Source organism: Rissa tridactyla, chromosome 8 (genome assembly GCF_028500815.1).
Source record: "Rissa tridactyla isolate bRisTri1 chromosome 8, bRisTri1.patW.cur.20221130, whole genome shotgun sequence".
NCBI lineage: Eukaryota > Metazoa > Chordata > Aves > Charadriiformes > Laridae > Rissa > Rissa tridactyla.
In genome coordinates this window covers 43,100,135-43,121,578 of record NC_071473.1, presented here as the reverse complement: position 1 = coordinate 43,121,578, position 21,444 = coordinate 43,100,135, and the positions used below count along the sequence as shown (strand labels likewise).

The 21,444-nt window shown below is 53.4% G+C and overlaps 1 protein-coding gene across 16 annotated transcripts in view; it reads right to left on the bottom strand.

The window, feature by feature from the left end:
* SZT2 (SZT2 subunit of KICSTOR complex) overlaps positions 1–21,444 on the bottom strand; it is a 61,642-nt gene that overhangs the window by 19,024 nt on the left and 21,174 nt on the right. For 8 of the 16 annotated variants that reach the window (XR_008467935.1, XR_008467936.1, XM_054210858.1 and 5 more), the window contains 37 exons: positions 21,197–21,275; positions 20,754–20,851; positions 20,333–20,501; positions 19,734–19,848; positions 18,946–19,059; positions 18,263–18,463; positions 18,031–18,143; positions 17,389–17,530; positions 16,696–16,860; positions 15,841–16,045; positions 15,511–15,623; positions 14,798–15,056; positions 13,164–13,329; positions 12,989–13,081; positions 12,724–12,805; positions 12,304–12,588; positions 11,808–11,946; positions 11,436–11,552; positions 11,268–11,331; positions 10,705–10,890; positions 10,302–10,634; positions 9,989–10,172; positions 9,556–9,630; positions 9,206–9,344; positions 8,849–8,969; positions 8,503–8,632; positions 8,236–8,388; positions 8,020–8,122; positions 7,511–7,628; positions 7,163–7,274; positions 6,606–6,724; positions 5,901–6,065; positions 5,201–5,285; positions 1,571–1,759; positions 1,253–1,450; positions 751–920; positions 398–564 (listed from right to left, as the gene is read on the bottom strand). Coding sequence is in view for 14 of the 16 variants with exons in the window: in XM_054210858.1 (XP_054066833.1) it covers positions 398–564; positions 751–920; positions 1,253–1,450; positions 1,571–1,759; positions 5,201–5,285; positions 5,901–6,065; positions 6,606–6,724; positions 7,163–7,274; positions 7,511–7,628; positions 8,020–8,122; positions 8,236–8,388; positions 8,503–8,632; positions 8,849–8,969; positions 9,206–9,344; positions 9,556–9,630; positions 9,989–10,172; positions 10,302–10,634; positions 10,705–10,890; positions 11,268–11,331; positions 11,436–11,552; positions 11,808–11,946; positions 12,304–12,588; positions 12,724–12,805; positions 12,989–13,081; positions 13,164–13,329; positions 14,798–15,056; positions 15,511–15,623; positions 15,841–16,045; positions 16,696–16,860; positions 17,389–17,530; positions 18,031–18,143; positions 18,263–18,463; positions 18,946–19,059; positions 19,734–19,848; positions 20,333–20,501; positions 20,754–20,851; positions 21,197–21,275 (5,466 nt within the window). In the remaining 2 variants the exon portion in view is untranslated. Of the gene's footprint in view, positions 1–397; positions 565–750; positions 921–1,252; positions 1,451–1,570; positions 1,760–4,595; positions 4,647–5,200; positions 5,286–5,900; positions 6,066–6,605; positions 6,725–7,162; positions 7,275–7,510; positions 7,629–8,019; positions 8,123–8,235; positions 8,389–8,502; positions 8,633–8,848; positions 8,970–9,205; positions 9,345–9,555; positions 9,631–9,988; positions 10,173–10,301; positions 10,635–10,704; positions 10,891–11,267; positions 11,332–11,435; positions 11,553–11,807; positions 11,947–12,303; positions 12,589–12,723; positions 12,806–12,988; positions 13,082–13,163; positions 13,330–14,797; positions 15,057–15,510; positions 15,624–15,840; positions 16,046–16,695; positions 16,861–17,388; positions 17,531–18,030; positions 18,144–18,262; positions 18,464–18,945; positions 19,060–19,733; positions 19,849–20,332; positions 20,502–20,753; positions 20,852–21,196; positions 21,276–21,444 lie in introns of all 16 variants that reach the window. The other 8 variants (XM_054210859.1, XM_054210872.1, XM_054210870.1 and 5 more) reach the window with 7 other exon arrangements.

Here is a 21,444-nt window from a genome sequence, read left to right as displayed (position 1 = left end):
CAACGAAGGCACAAAAGTGCAATGGTCCCCTCCCAGCTCCAGAGCAGGGCCCAGGGAGCCTCCGTTTTGGGTTGTTACAGCCCTTGAGCATGGTCCCTCTGGGTTAGTAGCCACAGGAGTGTTAGGTGTTGCACAGGGCCCCACAATGCAGGGAAGGGATCTCTGGCAGGGAGAACCAGCAGTGATGCCAGCAGCACTTCAGTAATAAGGATCAAGGTTTTGTGAGTGGAAGGCAGCTCCCCTAACTGGCTGTGTAAGCGAGAAACTACAATGAAAAGGGATGTGGTCCAGAGGGCTGAGACACATATAGAGCCAGCAGGATATCAGGCTGCAGAGTGATGCACAGCAGATGGAGGGAAACACCACCACGACTGCTTGGCCTGCAGGATGTGCTTGCCTCTGTGCCTGTTCCAGTTCAGCTGTGGCTGTGGCCCGATCCTGGCTCAGGTGCTGCTTGACACTCTCAGTCTTGTGCCGTCGCCTTGTGCGAGCCTCTTCTGGCCTCTCCAGCACAATATCATCAGTAGTCTTGGGGCTGCCCAGCTCTGAGGACTCTGTCTTGCTCTAGGGAGAAGGGGGTGAGTTAAGGCTGTGCACACGCGCAGCCCAGCTAACACCCTTATATCAAAGTCCGGACTACCAGCCCAGCCACCCAACCCCAGCCAGATCCCCCCCTCTCCATTCCTCCTGGCCTGACACACCATAAGGACTTGCAGGCCCTGCTCCTCGTTGGTCCCTCAATAACATTACCAGCATGTCCCAGAAGCTGCGGCGTCCCAGCTTGCTTGTGGGTGTCACTGGCTCCCCAGAGCTGGATGAAGGGGCAGAAGTGAAGTGCAAGGGTGGAGGACAGCTCCTGCCAGCCCCACCAGTGGCCAGAGCCAAGCCCTTGGTCTCTGACATGGTTCTCCTTAGACCTCCTGTGGAGACAGAGCATATCAGACTCCAGAGCCTCCCACTGCCACACTGATGGTGTCCCCTGCTGCCTGGCTGGAGAGAAGGGAGAGAGCCCTCAGCACCACTCAGCAAATTAGATTCAGTCTTGGGGAGCAGACAGACCTTTGAATATCTCTTCCGACCCTAATTTCCATAATGCTTCTTCCCCGAGACATCACACAGTCCGGCTTGCAGAAGGTAGAGTGGCTTCCTCCCTTCCGGTCCCCTCAGCCCCAGTTCCCCCAGCACAGCCAACCTGAAAAGAGGAACAAAGCCAGCTGGCGGCTCAGGGTGGCTGTCCCTGCTGAACTCTCACCCGCAGAGCTCAGGTCCTCCATGTCCGTGGCACCCAGGGGGCAGGCGGTTTCCACACAGAGCGGAGCAGGCAGCACAAGGAACTCCATGATGGCATCGCAGAGAGCATGGCGCAGGGCCCCACGTAGCTTCTCCGACAGCTGCAGCAGGCTGATGTTGCCCTTCTCCCAGATATCCAGGCGCACCAGCACGCAGGGCTCTGTGGGTAAGGGCAGTCCTGCATGGCTCTGCACCCCTACATTCTCTGGCCTTCCTAGGTGACCCAGAGGATGCAGAGGCACCAGGGAATTGGCAGCTTGTGGCCTGTTTCACTCCTTACCTGAATGCAGGGTGCCGTTCTCCGGCTGGTGCCTGCTGACCGCAGTGAGGCTTTCAAAGTCGGCATCCTGCAGCAGGCCCACTATGGGCGAGGAGGAAGGCAGCTTCAGAGGGTCAGGCCTCTCCCCGTGGGGCAGCGCGGTGGGGTTGCCGTGCTCATCCACAAACGTCAGTGCAATGCATGCGATTCCTGCAGGGGAGAGCCCGAGACAGCCTCCGTCAGCACGGCACTGGGCGCACCCCTACAAGCCCTGCCTACAGCCTGCCACCCTGCACTTGGGACCGTTGTGTCACTACTTGGGTTGCACAGTGCCACTTGGCAGGCAGGGCCCACAGGAGGGGACGCAGCCAGGGAAGCAGAGGCTAGCTGTGCCCATGGGGAGCCAGGGTATGTAGCGTGGTGTTTGGCACAAGGTGTTCCCATCACACCAAGAATCTCCCTCCTGCAGCATCACAGCAGCTTTCACCTTGTCCTGCAGGAGCTTCCTGGGTTGTCCGGCCCCATACGCAAGGGGAAAGTATTTCCATTTACCCCAGGAGGGCCTTTATGCATAGAGATCCAGGATGGGGCTCACCATCCCTGTCCTCTTCAGGGACAGAGTATAGAACCCTGATACTCTCCAGCAGCCCTCTCCAGGCTATGAAGGACCTCAGGTCCCTGCAGAAGTGGGCTGTATACATGACACCTTGTTGCAGATTACACTTACGGCCCCCTCCCCACTATACAAGATCTGATCTTAAGGCTTTCTCCACACACTCCTACCAGCTGGGCTGGGGACAAAGCTGACATGTAGCATTAGCCTGGAGTCGCTGTAGAGTAAAATTCAGGCCGTGGCTGTCGCATCCCTACAACGAGCCTTGCGCAGGCATAACAGCACAGTTCAGCGACGCAGAGGAGCAGCATGGTGCTTGCTCCACACCTCATGTGCTTTGTGCCCTGGGCCACATAGAAGGAGAAGCTCTGCTACAGACCAGAGTGGAAACAGGAGCTCACTCCCCATGGCCCAGCTCGCTGGCCAGGGCACCAGGGAAGCTGCAGCAGGGATGCAGTTGTGAGGTCTAAACCCCATGCCGTAACCCTAGATGCTCCCACTCCCTTTCAAAGCCTCTTGACCAACTAAGCCAGCACTCAGGTGACTGAATGGCAAAGCTGCCCCAACATTGCCAATGGATGATGTGTCCAGATGCAAACCACCTCAGCCCTACAGCATTGCTGAGCCCATACTCCAGCCCAGCAAGGATAGGAGTGACACCAGGCTCACTGACACAGAGCAACCAAACTGCACCCGACTGGATCCACAGAACTATGTGGAGGATGGGTGCCCACCCTGTGCTGGGACAAATCCAACCCCAGCAGACTGGTCCGAGGTCTAATCAGCAGCACAACCACCTGGTTTCCCTCATTTCTAATGACGCGTAAGCTCTGTAGCAACCTTTCCCCCAAGACATGCCAGATGCAAGGGAGAAGGCACTGGGATGGAGAGAGCAGCTCCCAAAGGAGAGAGGTGGCCGTTCAAGTCAGAGGGCAGCTCACTTGCACTCACGCTGAGGAAAGGAAACTCTACATCTATGAGCATTCCTCCACTTGAAGCAAAGTACAGGAGCTGCCTTATCTCAGAGGTGCTCTGCAGCAGCCTCTGACATGTCTCGTCCCCAGGCCGACAAGGGAACAATGCTTTATCCAGCAAACAATGGAGAAGTTAATAATTTCCTAACTATCAAAGGTAGAGGGGACCAAGACTTCACCCAGAACAGCAAATCTGCCCCATGTGACAGCGAACATGAGCTCTCCCAAGTAGACTTTCTCTCTTTAAGCAGTAAAGGGCACAAACTCCTCATCTGTCTGGCTTGACAGTCAGCCTCGGGCCCACCAGAATGACAGTGGATGTTCATGCAGGTAATTGCAGTCTAAGGTGTAGTTATTCCCCTCTTCTTCTTCCAGATAAGTTCCCACATGGAGCCCCTTCAGCCTCCCCCTCTCATATCCATTCTGTAGCTCTGCTCTGCTTCAGTCCGTCTCACGTGAGGACATGAGAACCACCAAGCACAATGTCCCACGTCCTCCTTGTGCTGCGACACTTGCTGTAGAGAGGGAGCACCCATGGCAGTGCTTTCAAGCAGGCCAGGTCACTAGCCGCAGGAGCAGACTCCTCGTTTACACGTGCTCCCTGAGACAGAGATGGTTTGCCAAGCAAACGCCAAGCACTCGACAGGCTGCAGCTGACTCAGTCCCTCGGGGTGGAGATGGTAGCTGCCCCTGCCCCACCAGCAGAGAGGCTAGCCTCCCCACCGCAGGGAACAAGTCTTGTTACAGGATCACAGAGAAGCTGAAATGCAACCACTAAATCACAGGTAAGAAACTCAAGACCAGACCTCTGGGGCTGTGGGACGAGCTAAGTTAGCAAGAGCTGCCAAGGACCTCATTGCCTGCGGCACTGGAGTTTGGCTACACACTCAGCCATCACATCCCACGGAGAGGTGGGGTGCAAGGGAGCCGTTACCTCCCGTCTGTGAGGGACGCTGAGCCCCCTCTGACTCAGGCTCACTGAAAAACAACGTACGCGTCTGGTGGTGCCCAGCCACTCTAGCCTATTGGTATGCAAGGGAACCCCCACACCCCAGGACACAGCCACTGGGAGAGTGATGATGCTACACCCTGGAGCATGAAACCACAGCTGAAACATCATGACCCGTCTTCCTCAGGGAGGAGATGCCCGTTTGGACCTGTGGGGAAATAAAGGGTGAAGGGTTTTTGGAGTTCACTGCTTGCAAGCTAACAGGGCAGCACACGGAGCCTCATCAGCCTGGGACTGCAGAGCTGCCATCTCAGGGCAGCAGGTTCTGTTTGCTCATTTATCCAGCCAGCAAAAAAGAGGGCTCAGCTGAATGGACACACAAACACAAACACAGAGAGGAGCCAGAGCTGAAGCCACAACACAAAGGAAACAAGAACAGCAAGGACCAGAGGGGCCGGGGAGCTGCACGGGAAAGGGAACTGGAGTAATATTTGGAACCACAGGTGCTACCTTGGAAGTGGGAGAGTGGAAAGAGGTGCTGCACAAGGTCCGACATAGTACCTACATAACAGAAGAACATTCAGATGGGGCACAAGACACATGACGTCCAGGTGACAGACCACATGGCCTGGACAAAACATGACATGAGAGCCTGCTGCAGGACGGACCCTATCCAATCCCTCCTCCAGCAGTCCAGAGAAAAGAGCAAGGATGTTGCCCCCACTGCCCGTGCTCGGTTACCCACAGCACCCAGCTTCCTCTTCGTGGCAAGGCTCCAGCAACAACTGTCCCTGCTCCAGCCCCACTGAGCCTCCATGCCCACACTTACTGAGGTCTCACTGTGTCTTGCCCCCACAGCTACGCAACCTAGAGCTGCTTCCTACAGCAACAGGTCAAGCTCAGGAAGTTGCTCTGTGGGAGGCCTCGGCTGGCTCCACCACACATGCAAAGGCGTGCAGTCCCCCAAGCACACACCCTGCCCACCTCCCAGCCATCGGAGGAACACTTTGCTGCGATGCTGGCCCTCCTCAGTTACTCAGAGCTCTCCAATGGGGGAAACGGCTCTCCAACACGCAGCCCCATAGCCTGTTTCAGAAATTAGTTGATCACAGTACCTTTGCCACCAGTGCCTTGGCCGCCTGGCTTGTTGTACAGATAGAGATCCTGGTCAGGGATGCTCCCGCTGTGGTTGAAGTAGTGCTAAGGAGAGCAAGGAAGAATGGTGACAGAGAGTTGCTTTAACTGGAAGCAGAGGCCCACGTGTGTGCAGAGCTTGTCCCCAGACCGGTAGCAGGCAATCCAGACCTACTTAAAACAGTTGCCAGCACAGCCTTGGCCACTGTTGGGCAGAAGGGCCCTCCAACAGCTCTGTGCAGGGTTGCACAGCACTACACATCCAGCCTCACCCTCTACCCTTGCTATGGCCATTTTGTGGGGGTGGGTAGCTGCTCCCAAACTTTTATTAACCCTGATGTTTCGGTCTGAGGGAGCCATGTAAGGAGACAAGCTCACCTTTGCAAGGGGGTCTTCTCCCATGCTCCTGGGAAAAAGAGCGTGGGCATAAGCATTACCGCTGCTGCTTTTTGCACAGCAAGTGACCACCTGTATCAAAGTAAGGCCTGTCCAAGTTTATACTGGGCCAAACAAGAACTGCTTAGTCCTTGAAACTCCTCCAGGCGTCAGTATTCGATGTCAGTTCCTCCCTGATGCTACAGGGCAGAGCTGGGAACATAACGACTGAGCTGACTGAATGAATGCCCCCCGCAGCACGTAAAAGCTGGGCAGACTGCTGTCCCAACTCACAGCCCCCCTCACCTTGAAGTGGTGCTCCACGTTGCTGTCCGTGTACTTTGGGGTGTGCAGGAAGATGAGCAGGTTCTGGCGTAGGTAGTAGGCCACCGCATGCAGCCAAGGCAGGGCAGAAGGTGGCAGTGCGAACTGCAGGACCTCTGTGGGTGGCGTCCCAGGGGGCTGGATAAACTGCAGAGAGAAGGCTTTAAAACTCAGCTGAGACTAGCAGGATGCCCTGGGTCTCTGATGCTCATCCAAATTATGTATCCCTGAAGACATCCAAGGCCAGGCTGGATGAGGCTCTGAGCAATCTCGTCTAGTTAAAGATGTCCCTGCTTACTGCAGGGAGGTTGGACTAGATGACCTTTAAAGGTCCCTTCCAACAAACACATTCTATGATTCTATGAAATTATGCCAGCTGGCTATGCAAAGGGAGAGTGCGGTGGGCAGAACCCGGGTCCACAGGCAGCATCCTGAAACATATGTTGTTCCAGGGGTATTCACAGGGAGGCCCTGCCATGCGGCAAACCTCAGCAAAGGGCATCTCCCACCCACCCTGGCACGCACACAGTATATACCTCGGTGAACGCTACCCTGAGCAAGCACTGAAGCAGGGAATGGGATGCAGAAAACTTCTCTGGCCTTCCCTGCCCTGGGGCAGGAGAGGCTGAGACAGGTCAAAAAGTAGGAAAGTGTTATGATCTCCGGGATGAGCAGAGCGTGAGGTACCTCCACATCTGCTGGGGTCAGCTTGCAGTTCCGCACCAGCATCACAGTGATGATATCCAGAGTGGCCTCATCCAGGCGCCTGCGCAGCACTTTGACCAGCTCATCTGTGATCTCAGGCCCTGACAAGTAAGCAGAGGTACAAGCAGCTTTTTCACCCCATCCAGTAAGAATGACCACAGCCACCCCTCCCTGGCTGTTCGGGATGTACCACCCTCACAGTCACTTTCCACAGGGAACCTGTCTTTCCCCGCTATCAATTTCTTCAGGCATCTTTTTCTACCCATTCATGATCACAAAAGACTGCAGGTGCAGCAGGCAAAGACAAATGCACTCCTGCACAGGGAAAGTTGGCATAAGCCACCCAGTCTGCAGGAGATTTCATCGTGGGCCACAGATCATTTCCTCACATTCCCATCCAGAAAGAACAGAGAGCAGCTCTGGGCTAAGGAAAAGCAAGTTGCACAGGAGGGAGATACAAAGAGGGCAGCGACTGGAGCTCTCTTCCTCTGCTTTACATCAGCACAGTCCATCTGCTGGCCAGGTGCTGCAACGCTTACCTGCTGGGGCAACACCATGGACCATCAGCTGGATGTGTCTGTCTACCTGTCCCACAGGGCGGGCAGAGTCCACACTACGGCATGAGACTGTGTCCAGAGAGGAACGAGAGCCCTGGAGAAGGAGGGAAAAAAAAGCCACATGGAAGCAGTTTCCACGTGAATTCTAGATCCATCATTGCCTCTGGCTGTCAGTAAAGTCAGGCAGAACCAACCCCCTGCTGCCTCACTCCACACATCTACAACGTAAGTTTTATCCTATGTAAAATCCAGGTTGCTGGAACTACTGAGTTCCCTATGCTCCTGTGACCACGAGCACCAACATCCACTCCCAGAGAGCAGCAGACTCACCGTTAGATCCTCAGTGTAAATGGGCTCCTGGCTGCGCGTCAGTGCCAGCGAGCGAGATGCTGGACTAAGGGCACTCTCTGCTTCCCACACCTTCCCACTGTAGGTGGTTTCAGTCAGTCTGAATACAGGAGAAAGACATGTCAGCCTGCATTCCCAAGCGTGACAGCATCATAACTCCACAGAAGATCCGCAACTTCCTTGCTCTCCCCTGTGCACTTTCTGGGGATTAGTCCTTATGAGATGGAGCTTGTGGAAAAATTCCCTCTGGCTCCCTCAAAAAAAAAAAAAAAAATCATCCTTTTCCCTCCCATGTAAAGCTTTAGTGCAGGGACAGCAGGAGGGACCTGTCTTGATGTGACTTTGACTCATCAGAAACCAGGTATTTGCTGTGTGGGTCACAGCAGAGTCCCTGAGACTGGGCAGACACTTTCTGCCCCAAGGAGTTCTCAGTCTGGTGTAATGCATGTAGCAGGGCAGGGTCAGGCCAACAAGTCATGTTGGCTTCTTACCGGAGGTAGAAAACAGATTTAGTGGCACGCTCCTGGTAGACAAACATATTCTTCCTGTTCACCACAGAGAAGGCGTTGAGCACCGAGCGAAGCGCCTGGATAGCTGTGGGCAACGTGGGATGTTAGGTATCCCACACATCCTCCTCTGGTGTGCCAATCCAGCCAGAAGCCAGACTCAGGACATGCAAAATGAGGGGGAACCTGGGACGTACGCACCTCGTGAGACTCCCATGTTGGGGCCCATCTTGAGGCGTGAATGCACATGGATGAGTGTGCTCCACACAACGTCACAAGCAAAGTGTCCTGGCATGAACTGCATGGTGGCAGCCAGGTAGTCCCGGGGCTGGTAGCTCTCCTCTACAGAGTAATCTAGAAAGAACATAGGACATAGCTGGGGCCATAGTATGGAAGTCCCCATCTTTTTAGTCATCCATGGGTAGGCAGTGGCAGTGCCGCTGAGGCATGGCCAAAGCATATTCATACCATCTGTGGGCATGACGCGCTGCCTGTAGGAAGTATAGGGTGTCTCACTCTTCCAGATGTCCTCCTCACTTTCTGCCACCAATAACGAGTTGCATATGTGACTGTCATGCAGGTCTTGCAGCAGCAAGCGCTGTAAAGGATGAGAAAAGATTGGTTCTGTTGCTTGCACATCCCACAGAGGACAGCACAGAGAAGGGCTTAAGGCTGGACTGAGTCTATGTTCCTTTGACCCCCAGGCTGAGACTGAGCTGAGCTGGCTCCAGACCAGACAACCTCCAGAGGTCCCTTCTCATCTAAGCCATCTCATAACTTGCAGCTCTGTTCCTGCCCTCTGCAGATTTGTTACCTGATTGACAACCCTGCAGATTTCACTGATCTTCTTCACCACCACCTGGTTGAGGCTCTGGCACTCCCCTGGCTGCTCCTCTTCTGTTTCTGCTGATGCTGCCTTCTCCACACTCAGGCTGCTTCACGGGGAAGGGGAGAGAAGGGTCAGCAGAGCACCTGAACAGTGCCTGTCCCTACGTGCTGGGAGCGGGAACACAGTGGGGAAGGATGGCTGCTTTTCCCTTATGGGGCACCAGTCTAGTCCTGCAGCTCCCCACCCACATGGGACAGGAAGGAGATCCTGTCCAGAGATGAGGGAGTGGCAATAAGGTCCTGGTACAGAGAAGCCGTGGCCAGACAGCGGGACTTTCCTTACCGTGTGTGGTAATAGACCTCCACTCGGTCCTGCTGGATTTTTATGATGAGCCAGAAATCCGGCATCAGGGGACACCTGGGTTCCTGGTCGCTCATTAGCGCCTCCTCATACTCCGAGTCACTGCTTCCCCCATCGTAACCTGCAATGTATCCTCGCTTCAGTCCCAGGCTGCCTGGCAAGCCAGCCTCCTCCTCGGGCACAGCAGGCTCTAGGAGATCAGAGCCATTCACAAGTCCTGTCCTCAGGGCTCACCCCAGCCCAGGCACATGGTCCCCCATGCCCCCACGCTATCATGTCACTGCCAGTGTCTGCCTGCACGCTGTCAGGCACCCCTGCCCCGGCAGACTCACCCAGGTGGTCAGAGTCCATGCTGCCCTGGCTCGACACAAGGCTCTGCACGCGGCTGGGACGCTGCTTGCTGGAGCCTGCGAAGAGAGGAGGGGTTTGATCATAAGAGCACTTGCTAAGCCTCTTCGCACAATCTGTCTGCTGGAGAAACATTACACCACAGGACAACCAGGCAGCACTGGCCATGGGGAGGCAGTGCTCGGGTTCTTGCAGCCATTACTAGAGTCACCAGGAACTTCATGTCATTAGGGATATCAGTGTGGCAGCACAGCCTAGTACCTTGGGTACTGTTAAGTAGTGAATTGCCAGCACCAATTATGGTGTTTAGGGACTGCAACTGGAGCAGCAGTCGTGTTTTGTATGGGCCAAAATGGGGCCCTTCCCTTAAAAGTTAATGAGGTTGAGGTACATCCCGCCTGCATTCACAGCTCCTACCTTCCCTGCCGTGTGTTACAGAGTCAGCCAGGCTTGCTGCAGATGGTGTCACCAATGGTGATTTCTCACTGTTGCCCTTTTCAGAGGATGAGGATGGCAGTGACTGTATGGTTGTCTCTAGAGCTGACTCCTCCAGGGAGTCATGGCCGAGTGCTCTGCTCTGCTCAAGGCTCAGCGCTGGGACCTGTACACAAGGCAAGGTTGCAAAAATGACCAGAAAAACAGCATCAAAAAACGTCCAATCATACTCCTGCATCCTTCTACCTTCTGTTACCACAGTGTCCCACACCTTCCCACCAAGAGCGTCTCTCACCTCATCCTGTGCGTGGCTGCCTTCACATATGGGGTTTCCTGTGTCTGGCACAACGTGTGTCTCACTCTCTGGCCACCCCCAGAGACCCTGGGCTGCTTCTGGGAGGACACAGCTTGCATGGTGTAGCTCAGAGCCCTCTGGTTCACTGCTCCCCTCCTGGCCTGCCTGGCCTAGAGCTGTCCCGGTGTCCCCTCCAGAAGGCTGCTGCAAGCAGGGTGTCCCCGAAGGGTTTGGAGCCGCCCGCCTGGAGTGCAGGCGGCTGATGGAGATGTAGTGGTAGTCACCGCCTTCTGCATTGAGCATGTAGCCTGGCAGAGCCATTCTTCTGAACTCCTGCAACACAGGGAAGAATAAGCACCCCACTAGCTAAGTGCATGATGCTGCCTCAGGGCTTTCTTTTTACCTCCTTGAACTTCTCCAGAGAGTGCTCAGGTCCAAAGACAAACTGGAGCAGCACCACCTCGCTGTGGCAGCTGGGCCGCCCCTTGGAGTTATAGATGTGGGTGGCCACCCGGTGCAGGATGGAGGTACTAATGACCTGTGAGTGGCGCAGTGCAGACACAATCTCATCATCCAGGAGCCAGCGAATCTGAGCAGAGCAAGGACACAGCACAAGACCTAGGGGACCAGCATTTGCACAGGTGCCCCAATTCTGATCCAAGTCCCAACAGGATGAGGGCAGTCCCTCTCATCACCTACATCCCCCCCCATCTCCTTCTGAATGTGCCTAAGAAAAGGTCTTTGGAAGAAAGGTCTGTCTGTCCCACCCCACCTGTAGTAAGAATTTTGTCAGGGTAACCCCACACTTTTGGGAAGCACAAGGCCAATGGCTTGTGTGAAGGCCTGAAAGGCGCTTCAGTTGACAGAGGTTGCAGTTTGAAGCAGGCAAGGAAGTGTGGAACGGTAATTGTGTGCTGTGGCCACATTGCTCCATCTGGAAGCAAGAAGTAGGCAAAGCTCGCTTACCTCATTCATAGTGGCTTCAATAGCCTGCCTGTGCACTCCAGGGAGGTTGGAAAGTGCAGGGTGCCTGAGACAGAGAAGAAGAATCAACATTCATACAGCCATCACAGTGCAGCTCCTAGGCAGCAAAAAGGAGCCCATGGGGAACTTGCTACTTCTGCAGTGCCATACCTCTCATCTCCTGTGGACGGGAGCCGTTCCAAGTTGTGCATAATATCCTCATCTGAGCGGAAAGAGGATGGTTGGCCTGGAGAGCGTGTGAAGGACACACTGCTCTCCGAGGTGCATCTGCCACAGGAGAGAAAGCAGGCTGAGCATCAGCTTTTAAGCCAGAGAGGATAAAGAGACACAGGCTCCAGAGAGGAAAAAGGGATCTCTAGAGAAGGTGAGGCCATCTCGGAAACATCTTAAGTTTGCTTAGGGCTGTGGGAGGCTTTGTGAGAAGGAGAATCCCAAGTTTCAGCACATGGAGAGGAGCTGAAACTGGCTAGCCGGGAAGGGCAGGCAGAGGGTGGGTGAGTGACTGGACCTCTTTCCACCTACCTGTTGTGGAGAATGTCTGTGTTCACAACTTCTATCTCCAGGGGCAATGTCAGCACAAAGATGTCCAGGGTCACACAGAGGTCCCCCAAGTCAATGGTGTTCAAGCCCTGGCAGCTTTCCAGGCAGCCCAGAACTTCCCCTGAGGAGAGATCACAAAGGGAATCAAACAACAAACAGCTCTGCTTACACACATACACATCCTGGTGGCAAGTACGGAGACTGCAAGAGGTGGCTGTCCCACACACCTGGACAGGCTCAAGGCCACCATCCTCCACAATCCTTTCATCCTTCCATGACCAATCCTACAGCCAGTGGGAGACCTGGTGAAAAAGCCCTTATCTGATGTTTGGAGATCCTGAGGGCTCTGTACAGGTAGGGCTGGTTCAGAGGGATTTCTGTTTAGGACACAGCGTGTTTGTTCCAGGGGCTGCTCACCCATCAGGGACCTGACAGAAACTCTACTGCCCTTTAACCTCAAAGCAAGGCTTACTCTTACCTAGACAAGTTGGCAGGGACTGCACGGGCATGGAACTGTGCTGGCTACGCAGCTTCACTGAGCAGGTGAGGTGTACAAAGAGCGGAGGCATCTCCTGCTCCAGGAACTCCTGTTCATTGAGCGAGTCCCCTCCCAGCACACTGAAGGAGTCATCATCCTGGTTCACTGTGTTGGAGTCTGAGAGGGAATCCGTATCTGGGAACTCATGCTCCAGCTTCTCACGGTACTCCACCTCCAGCTCTGGGTCGCTCTCTGTGGCAATGCAGCATCCAGACACAGTTCCTGCTGACACAGGTTCCCTGTTAGCAAACCAGGCGCACATCCCCAGAGACCCCATCAGACACAGTCAAGCTCTGAAAGGAATCACCACAGTGAGACTACAGACACCCTCTTCTCCAGGACAGAGCGAGCAAACATTACCTTCTTCAGCTGCCAGTTCTGCCTCTGATCCCTCCATGTCCTCACTGCCTTTCCGGTCTGCCTGATCCCGAGATGCCTCTTCCTGAGACGGAGAGAGGAAGGGCAGATACTAGAACCATGCCAGGCAGTGAAGCAGGCTGTTCACGGCCCCCCCCAGGGCCTTAGTCTATCCATGGGTTTGCCAGCCCCAATCCAGATCTGACACCAAGCAAAGCTACTTCCCTCCACAAGGACTAGGTGCCTGCCAGGGCAGCACCACACCTACCTCTTTCTTGGCCGATGGTGGGCAATAGAAGAAATAGTGAGGATTTGATGGCACTGGCTTGAAATGTAAGCTTCCAATTTCCAGGAATTTTTCCTAAAAGAGAAATCCCAAATGTGAAGCAGACATTCTACTCTACTCTCCTGCAGGAGGCAAGCCAAGCTCCCACGTTCCTCACCTGGATAATTTTATGCAAGTCAGGGTGTGCCTGGCAGGGCTGTCCATTTTCCAGCAGCGAGAGGGGAAACTCTGAACAGCAGCTGGTGCCCATACTGCTCTTTGGCTCCTCTGTAGGACTAGCAACGTTATGGGAGTCCTGCTCGCTGTAGTCCTCCATTTCCGCACTGACAGGATTGTGGACAGGTCAGACAGGCAAATCGAGAAACAGGAATAGTTGTATGTATTATCTACCCTGCAAGCATCCCACCTCACAGCTCCCCACACCTTAGCTATGTAAACACGATGTGACTTACACAGCCCCAACACCTACAACCCCAGAAACCCTCCTGCCACCCACTAACCCAGATAAGCACTCAGACTGTCTGAAGCCAGGCCAGAGGCAGTTCAACCATGCTGATCCCGTGTCTGGATGCTCTACACCACACTACACACCCTCCCTGGGAAATAGAGACACGTGGATGAGTAAAGGGACAGGCCTGGAGCAATCTGAATTAGCAACACCTAGACAGGGCACCTCACAGCAAATACCACCACCCCAGCATCCCTAGTGTCTTGGCAGCACAGAGCAGAGCGCAAAGCTCTGGCCCATGCTCACTCAGCAGCTCCATGACAGAATCAGTTCCTAAAACTCAGAATAAGCAATCTGCGGAGTGGGATGTCGTTTGGTCAAAATACTCTCAAGGTATTCAAATCAGTAATACAGATGGCAGAACTGGGTGCAATGTGTCACAAACTGTACGTATTTCAGTAATGTTTACATTACTGAACATTCAGTAATGTTTGCACTGGAATAGGTGATTCGTAATATCTTATAAACAAGAAAAAAAAAGTTGCCACAGTTTTTCTCTGGGAAAGTAGCACTGGAAGAAGTCACCTGACTTTCCAAACATTGAGTGCTCTTCAAAACCACAGCCTCATCTCAATGACTTACAGTATAAGAAGAAATAAGAATGGGGATTCCCAACAAATGCTAGTGAATTCACATAAAGGAACTGAGGATAGTCAAGTGAAAACAGAGGACAAAGGACCTAAAGAGGGTGTTTCTTCAACAGACACTAAAGCACAGTAGAGTACTTTTTCCCCCTCCTTGTTTCCAGAGGCAATACAAACCTCAGAAAAACCCTAAGGAATAGGCAGGACAGAAGCTTAGCATCAAGCATATTCCACTTCTGCCTTGTTATTTCTCTTGTGGTTTTTTTTTTTTCCAGAGTTTTAATTTTAAAAAAATGACATTTTATTCATTAGAAAGATAACAAACCTGTCATTTTCACCAAAGTCAATAGCAAACTCAAATGAGTCAAGCAGCAGGAGATGCATAATTTCTTCAGAAACAACAGGTCTGAGAGTTACTTGCAGACAAACTGCCCTCCAGCTCAGGCCAGATGGGACAGTAATGAGCTAAGACTACAAGAGAAAGTGAAAGGATGGATGTCACCAGAGATTATAAAAATTAGAAGGTCCTGGTGTACACCATACCAGGTGGGTATCCCACTGGAAATATTTGTCCCTACATGTGGCTCTGTTAGACCCTGCCCTACAACATTCCTTCTAGCAGGCAGTAGAAGGTGCTTGAAGAAAGATCTGCCCTGGCCTAATGCTAAGAACAGAAGCATGACTGAGGTGGGCCCCTACCTTGATTCAGAGACCAAGACACCCCGTTCCCTAGAGTTCTGCTCCTCTTCTTGCTCTGTGCTGCCCACTTGGAAGCTGGCTGTCTTGGAGTGCGTACGGAAATGTTGGTGGCTCTCTCTGAATGAGCGGACATGGCTGCACACCGTCAGCAGGAAGTTGGTGATATCAATCTCTTGGAGCAGCTCCTCACAGTAGTCCATGGCTGTGAGTAGGTCCTGTGAGCTGATGCTGTGTGACTGCTGAAGGCTCTTGAACAGCCCTACAGAACAAACACAGAGCCTGAGTGCCCCACCGCAAGGATGCAAGGCCATGAGAGTCAGGCAATAGCCACATACAGATTTTCATCAAGTTCCAACACGGAGTTGCAGTCAGAGCAGATGCTGGGAGACAACACTCAGCCAGGATGCCTAATGCTACATGATACCCTGGGCTTATGTCATGCCAGAGTGACCTAGGGATGTGCCACCCTGAAGGTGACAGGAAAAAGTAAAAGAAGGGACTTCCCTTCACAGCAATGCACAGGTCCAGAAACAGCCTATGCATGGCCCACAGGGAACACACAGAGGCATCTTTAAATCCCTCCTGGTGGAAGACCAGTCCTACAGCTCAGTGTAAGATCACAAGGAAAATGAGACATTGCTTTCTTAAAAGAAGATCCAGGGTCCAGCCCCAACCCTAACCCTGCCTTTAGCTCCCATCGCGCTGCTCCTCACCTTTCACATAGCACTGGTGGGAATGCTCCTGCAGCAGCGTGCAGTAACTCACCAACTCCTTATGCTTGTGGTCTAGCCAAGCAGCAGTAGGAGGACGTTCCAGAGACTGGGACCTGGAAAAGAGGAGCTGCCGCCTTTAGCACCCATGAAGCACATTTGAGACTATAAACGGCTCTGGCGCCAGTAAAGCAGGGCCCTAGGGCACAACCAGGCTGTGGCTGCTACATGGCAGAGAGGCCAAGCCAAGAGAATAAGGCAGGGCTGGAGCCAGCCTCTTGTCAAGGAAGCTCCTCTGTTTCATGTCTAGGAATCAAGTATGGTTGGTATTACCTGAAAAAGATGTCCCGGGGAGGACGGTGTGCCCGTGGGCTGACAAGCTGCTCTCGTAACAGCTCCAAAGAGCAGCTGTAGATGTAAATGGGGCAGCGAAATCGGCGGCAGTCACCTAGCTCAGATTGTGAGTTTTGGCGACAGAAGGAGATATGTACATCTCTCCGCGAGGGACCACCCTGTTCTCCAGGGTCACGGCTCACTTCTGCAAAAGAAACGTCCCTGAGACAAAAACTCCTCATTGCTGGTCTGAGAGGTCACAGCCCTCACAGCAGCAACCGCAGGTACATATCAGTTTTACAAGCTTCTCACCACTCAAATCTCAGGGGCCATTCTCCCCACCCAACACCCAGCTACTCAGTGCAGTGATCCCCTTCTTGGGCAGTCATGATTGTTCACCACCACCTTCTGCAGCAGCACAACCCTCCATCCTCATTGCAGTCCTGGCTGACTGCACCAGGGACTGTGCAGTCAAATCCCATATGTCAAGATCCATGCCCTCCTCCCTAAGACAATGTGCTGCTGGTAGTGCCAGTCCAGATCATGACACAAGAGTCACTGACCTTCCACAGCCACACAGTAGTGTCATTCCTAGCAGCTTCTATCTGCTTGCAGCCTCCTTGCCCACAGGGAGATATCCTTGAGCCATGGGCAGTCAGCTCACATTACACTCCCTCACCCCGCCATGAATATCATGAAAGCTGTACCCCTTTTCCTGAATCCAACTGATGACCGCCAGGCAGGAGCTGACAGGCTGTAGCAACCTGTTCTACCTACTACCTCTCTGCCCAACAGCGTGCTCAGAAATAGCAAGGATACTAATACTTTCGCAAGGTGCTGTCCTGAGGTTAGTACCATGGGCTGGTGTTACACTGAGGGTAGGTAATAGCACTGCAGCATCTGCTTCTTCAGCCTCAGCCCTGACTCGCTCTGCCCAGACAGGTCCCAGGGTATCCTCTCCAGATCGACTCTCATCTTTTGGAGGTTTGTCCAACCCACAAGTCATCAGCTTCTGTACATCTGGAAGAAAACAAAATAAAATTACCATCTGTCCAGTGGGAACAGTTTAACCCCTCCATCTACATTCCCAAGAGGGCAAACGTCCCTGCTACCTCCTTGTGTGTCGGAGCTGCTCCACAGAGTACTTCCAGCTGAGCCTAGCAGTCTTCACCACTAGCTCAGCGGAAGCCAGACGTGTGCCAATACCCAGAAGCTGGGACTCTCCCAGACCATTCCATTAGCAGTCTCCTTACTCCATCCATTAACAACCCTACTGGGAAAATGGTCCAATGGTTGCAGCCAGCAAACAACTTGAAGCCACATCCCCTGCCTGAAAACACCATGTAGGCAGCACCAAGGAGAGAGGAGCAAGACATTCAGCGCTTTGCCCTATTCCATTCCTGGCCATATGGTGCAAAAAGACTGGGTCTAGACTCCACTGTTCAATTTTCTCTCCATCCTACCAGAACCGATTCTGGTTTTGCTGTTTTCCTGAGGTGGCGCTTGGGATTGCTACCTCCTCTTGTTCCCCACAACATGTGGTCTCACCTGAAAAGGTGGCTGGCAGGAAGGTCAGGAACACATGCTGCGGGTTGACCAGTTTGGCATAACATCGCCATTGTGGGGGAAAGGGCCCCGTCGTGTCACTCAGGGTCACGTCATCCTCAGGCAGCTCTGTGTTGCCTAGGCTCTGATGAAAGAGCAGAAGCTGGATAAGCTCACAGCACAAGGCACAGGCCTACCTTGAGGCAGGTAGCAACCACACAGAGCAAGTTCCTCCATGACTGCTGGTTGGCACAGCACTGAAATCACCCTGGCCACCCCCTGCACCATTCTCAGAGCAGCCTGGCTCCAGAAAACACAGCACACAGTCAGCAGATGCTTAGCCAGTTTTGCTGGGGCCCGTTCTGACCTTCAGGCAGTGACTGGCCATGGCTTCTGAGCAATCTGAGGCACAGCACCAGTGCTGCTGTAACAGGCTAGGCCCATGGTGAATGCAACTACCCACACACCTACCAGATTCCTGCTTGCCTTCAGCCACAGGCTACAGCTTAAAAACTGGTGCCAAGCATGGAGAAAACACCAGCCTTTCATTCTGTTCTCAACCCTCCTACTAACTCTCCTGCTTTTCAACAGCTGCTGCCTTGCCTTCAGTGGGGGCTTAGGAAAAGGACAGCAGGGTAGCAGTACCTGCAGAGTACTTGTGGAGCCAGTCATATCCCTCGTGCCATTGCTGCCAACAAGATGATAGGATGCAGAAGCATCCTGCTGCTCCAGGGTCCCAGAGGCTTTCAGGGTTTCTTCTGAAATGGAGCACAGAGAAACCAACTTGAGAAACGCCGGCTGAGGAAGAGACTTGAAAGCAAGGCTCCTGAAACACTCCAGCTCCTAGTGTCACTGCTGCCACACTCCTGACACCTACCTCTGATCACAGGGAGTGTGAAGGGGGGTTGATGGCCATCACGATCCCGCTGCAGAACCTGCTCCATGAAAGCCACATGATCAGCATCAGCCATGGGGATCTCCCGGTCACTGAGGTCATGCTGCAGGCAGCCATGGAAGAGGTTTAGTAGCATTTCATTGGGCACAAACGAAGAGTCCTTGGTCACCTCCTCATTCTCTGCTCCAAAACAGAACCATGGCAGCTTCAGAGAGAGCACCTCCACAACCACCACCTGCCCAGGCCCCCGGGAGACAGCCCTTTGCAAAGCCAAGAGTTTTCCCCAGCACCTCTGTAAGGCTGACTTGGAGGGTGTTGAGGAAGCCCTTGAGTTCCAGCATCATTAGCTACCCTGCACTGACTCATGCTGCTGCTGTAACTGTTCTGGAGATGTTTGGGGCTACAGACAAGAAACCGCCACCACCGAGCAACAGTCTAGGTTCAATGTTTTCAAAAGCAACTCTTCCAAAACTATCATCCCAAGGAAGACAGTAATATACGTAGACAGCTCTGGGGCTGCAGGGATGGGAAGAACAGCACCGAGCTACTGAAAGAGGCATGGCAGCTCTCACATGCCTGCTGCCCAGGGAGACAAGCACACAGAGCAAGGTGCCCATAGCCATGGAGGGAGGACAAAAGGAGGCAGGTGGTGAAGAGGCACCTACCTTTTGTCAGCATTAGGAAGAACATTTCAACCTGCTGGCACCTGGGCAACAGCTTCATGAGGTTGAACTGGAATGGGATCTCATGCACTCGAAAACCAGCCCCCATGTCTGGATCTGCAACAAGAACCGGGAATGTAACATGCCTTCGTGCATCACATAGCCCTACCTCTCAGGTCACCTCGATATGCATGGTGCCAGACCTAAACACAGTGCAGGCAGCACAAGTGAAGGTACACAGCAACACTGTCCCAACTCCCTCTGCTTTAGGAGAGCAGGGGGATACAAAGGATGAATGTGGGGAAAGAGCAAAGCCTACCAGAGGCTACAGCAGGTTGCGAGCTACCTACAAAGAGTTATCTCTATGTAAGAGTCCCCTGGGCCTATTGCCACCTTCATACAAGGAGGGAGCCACCACAAGGCCTTATGCAGCTGATGCCCAGAGCTGCCAGGGGACAAAACCCAAACATCAGTGTCACAGGTAACTCTGCTGGAGAGCAATGACCATGCTGGAAGCCAGCGGCAGCCTGAATTGCCAGCATAGTCAGAGACAAGTACCCCCCTGCTTTTGGGAGAGCTCTCCCATCTGGCAGGCTCTGCATATCCCTGCAGGCGTTTCCTGCCCTCTTCCTCAGGAAGGAGTCTCTGCCCTCCAGACCCTGAGCTTTCCTGGCCCTCTTCCCCACCCACAGGGCCAGTGATATGATCCAATAGGGTTCCCTCAGCTCCTGCCTTCAGCCTTTGGTATGATCCTGGCTCCCTCAAACTCACACAGTATCTGCTGGGCTCACCTTCAGTAGCTTTGGTGTCTGAAGGAGGGCAGACCCACTCCTTGTTCTGGCACAACTGGCTGATGTACTCGAAGGTCAGCATGGTGGCAATGCACGCAAGGTCCCGAGGATAGAGCTGCAATAAGCAGTCAAGGCTCAGCTGTATGCAGCAGAATTATTACCCCCAAATGCAGGAGAGAACAGTCTAAAACCAAAGAGAGGAAACACCCATAATCCCATCCCCTGACATGACCTATTCTCACTCATTGCTCCCTCCTCCTCCACCAGCACTTTAGCCTCTTTTCGCCTTGTTCAGGAGGTGCACTGGCAGTACCACCTGCAATCCCTGCTCTGGTCCAGCTTGCTCCCCTCTGATGGAATGGCTCTTGACAAAGTCATTTGTATTTTCCCACCTATCCCAGAGCAGCATTGCATCCACTGCCTTGCAATCCAGAACCCTTTTCTGCCCAGTAGCCCAGTTCCTCTTTTAGGCTCTTTTGTTAACAGCATTCCCATCTCTTCTGGCTCTCAATAATTCACCTGCAGTCTTGCAGTGCATTTACAATAAGCCCTTCTCCCTCCAAAAAAGAACCCATGCCCCTACCCCTTCAGGAACTCACTGCTTTAGGTATTTTCTGGTAGGGCAAGCCATGGAGGTGCTTCCAGTTCTCAGCAGTACTGTGGACATGGCCGCTCTGTGGCTCTACCCAGCACTCAGTGACCAGGTTCAGTTCTGTGTCCACCTCAATGGCCTCTACCTCCGTATCGTTGTCATCATCTGTGGAAAAGCTGGAGGAAAGACATAAGGCAAGTCCTGCGAGATGGCCCAGAGCCAGCAGGCCGCTGCAGCTCCTCTCAGAGTTGTGAAAACAGCCACACAAACCCTAGGTTTGCAGGTAAAGCAAGGTGATCAATGCATGACAGCTAGTTGTCTGTACCAGATGATGGAGGACTCCCTCCTTCCCACACTGCCCACAAAGAGTAAGTCTGGAGCTGTGACTCTGCTGCCAGCCCTCCCTGGGAGCAGGGCAACAGCCTCACCTGTCCTTGGTGGAGGTGGAGTGGGGTGGGAAGAGAATGTACTGGACGACACAGGTGTGCTTCTCCCTGCCGTTGCTGCTCTCACTTGAGCCATCGATCTGGAGGGGAGACACTGCATGAGCCTGGCCAGCAGCAACAGACCACACCTACCCAGTGCCCCTCTCCACAACACAGCACCATGACCCAATTTCACTAGTAGCGGAGAAGAGAGGGAGCCTGTCCCAGCTCCAAGAACTCCCCCAGCACACCATGTCCGTACCAGCAAAGCAACTCTCTAACTGCAGATGAAGACAGGAAAATGCCCAACCCACAAGCTGCTTTATTTCAGAGGAGGAGGTAGGTCTCCCTGTACATGTCAAGGGTGTGTGCTAGAATGGATGGGAAATCCCATCACAGGAAGAAGCAATGAAGGCTTGTGCCCACACTGCAGCACCCAGGCTCACCTGTATGGGCAGCTCCAGGACCATGTTGATAATTCCGTCCCCACTGGATGCGAAGTGGAAACCCTCTGACAGACGAACCCTGGCAACAGAGAGGCAGTCAGACATGGAGGACTTCTCTACCCATACTGCGGCAGTCAGACATGGAGGACTTCTCTACCCATACTGCAAGCCTTAAATACAAGCATGACTGTACCCTTCACCCCATAACACCCTCATTCCCAATGCGGAGATGTGATGCTTTGCACAGG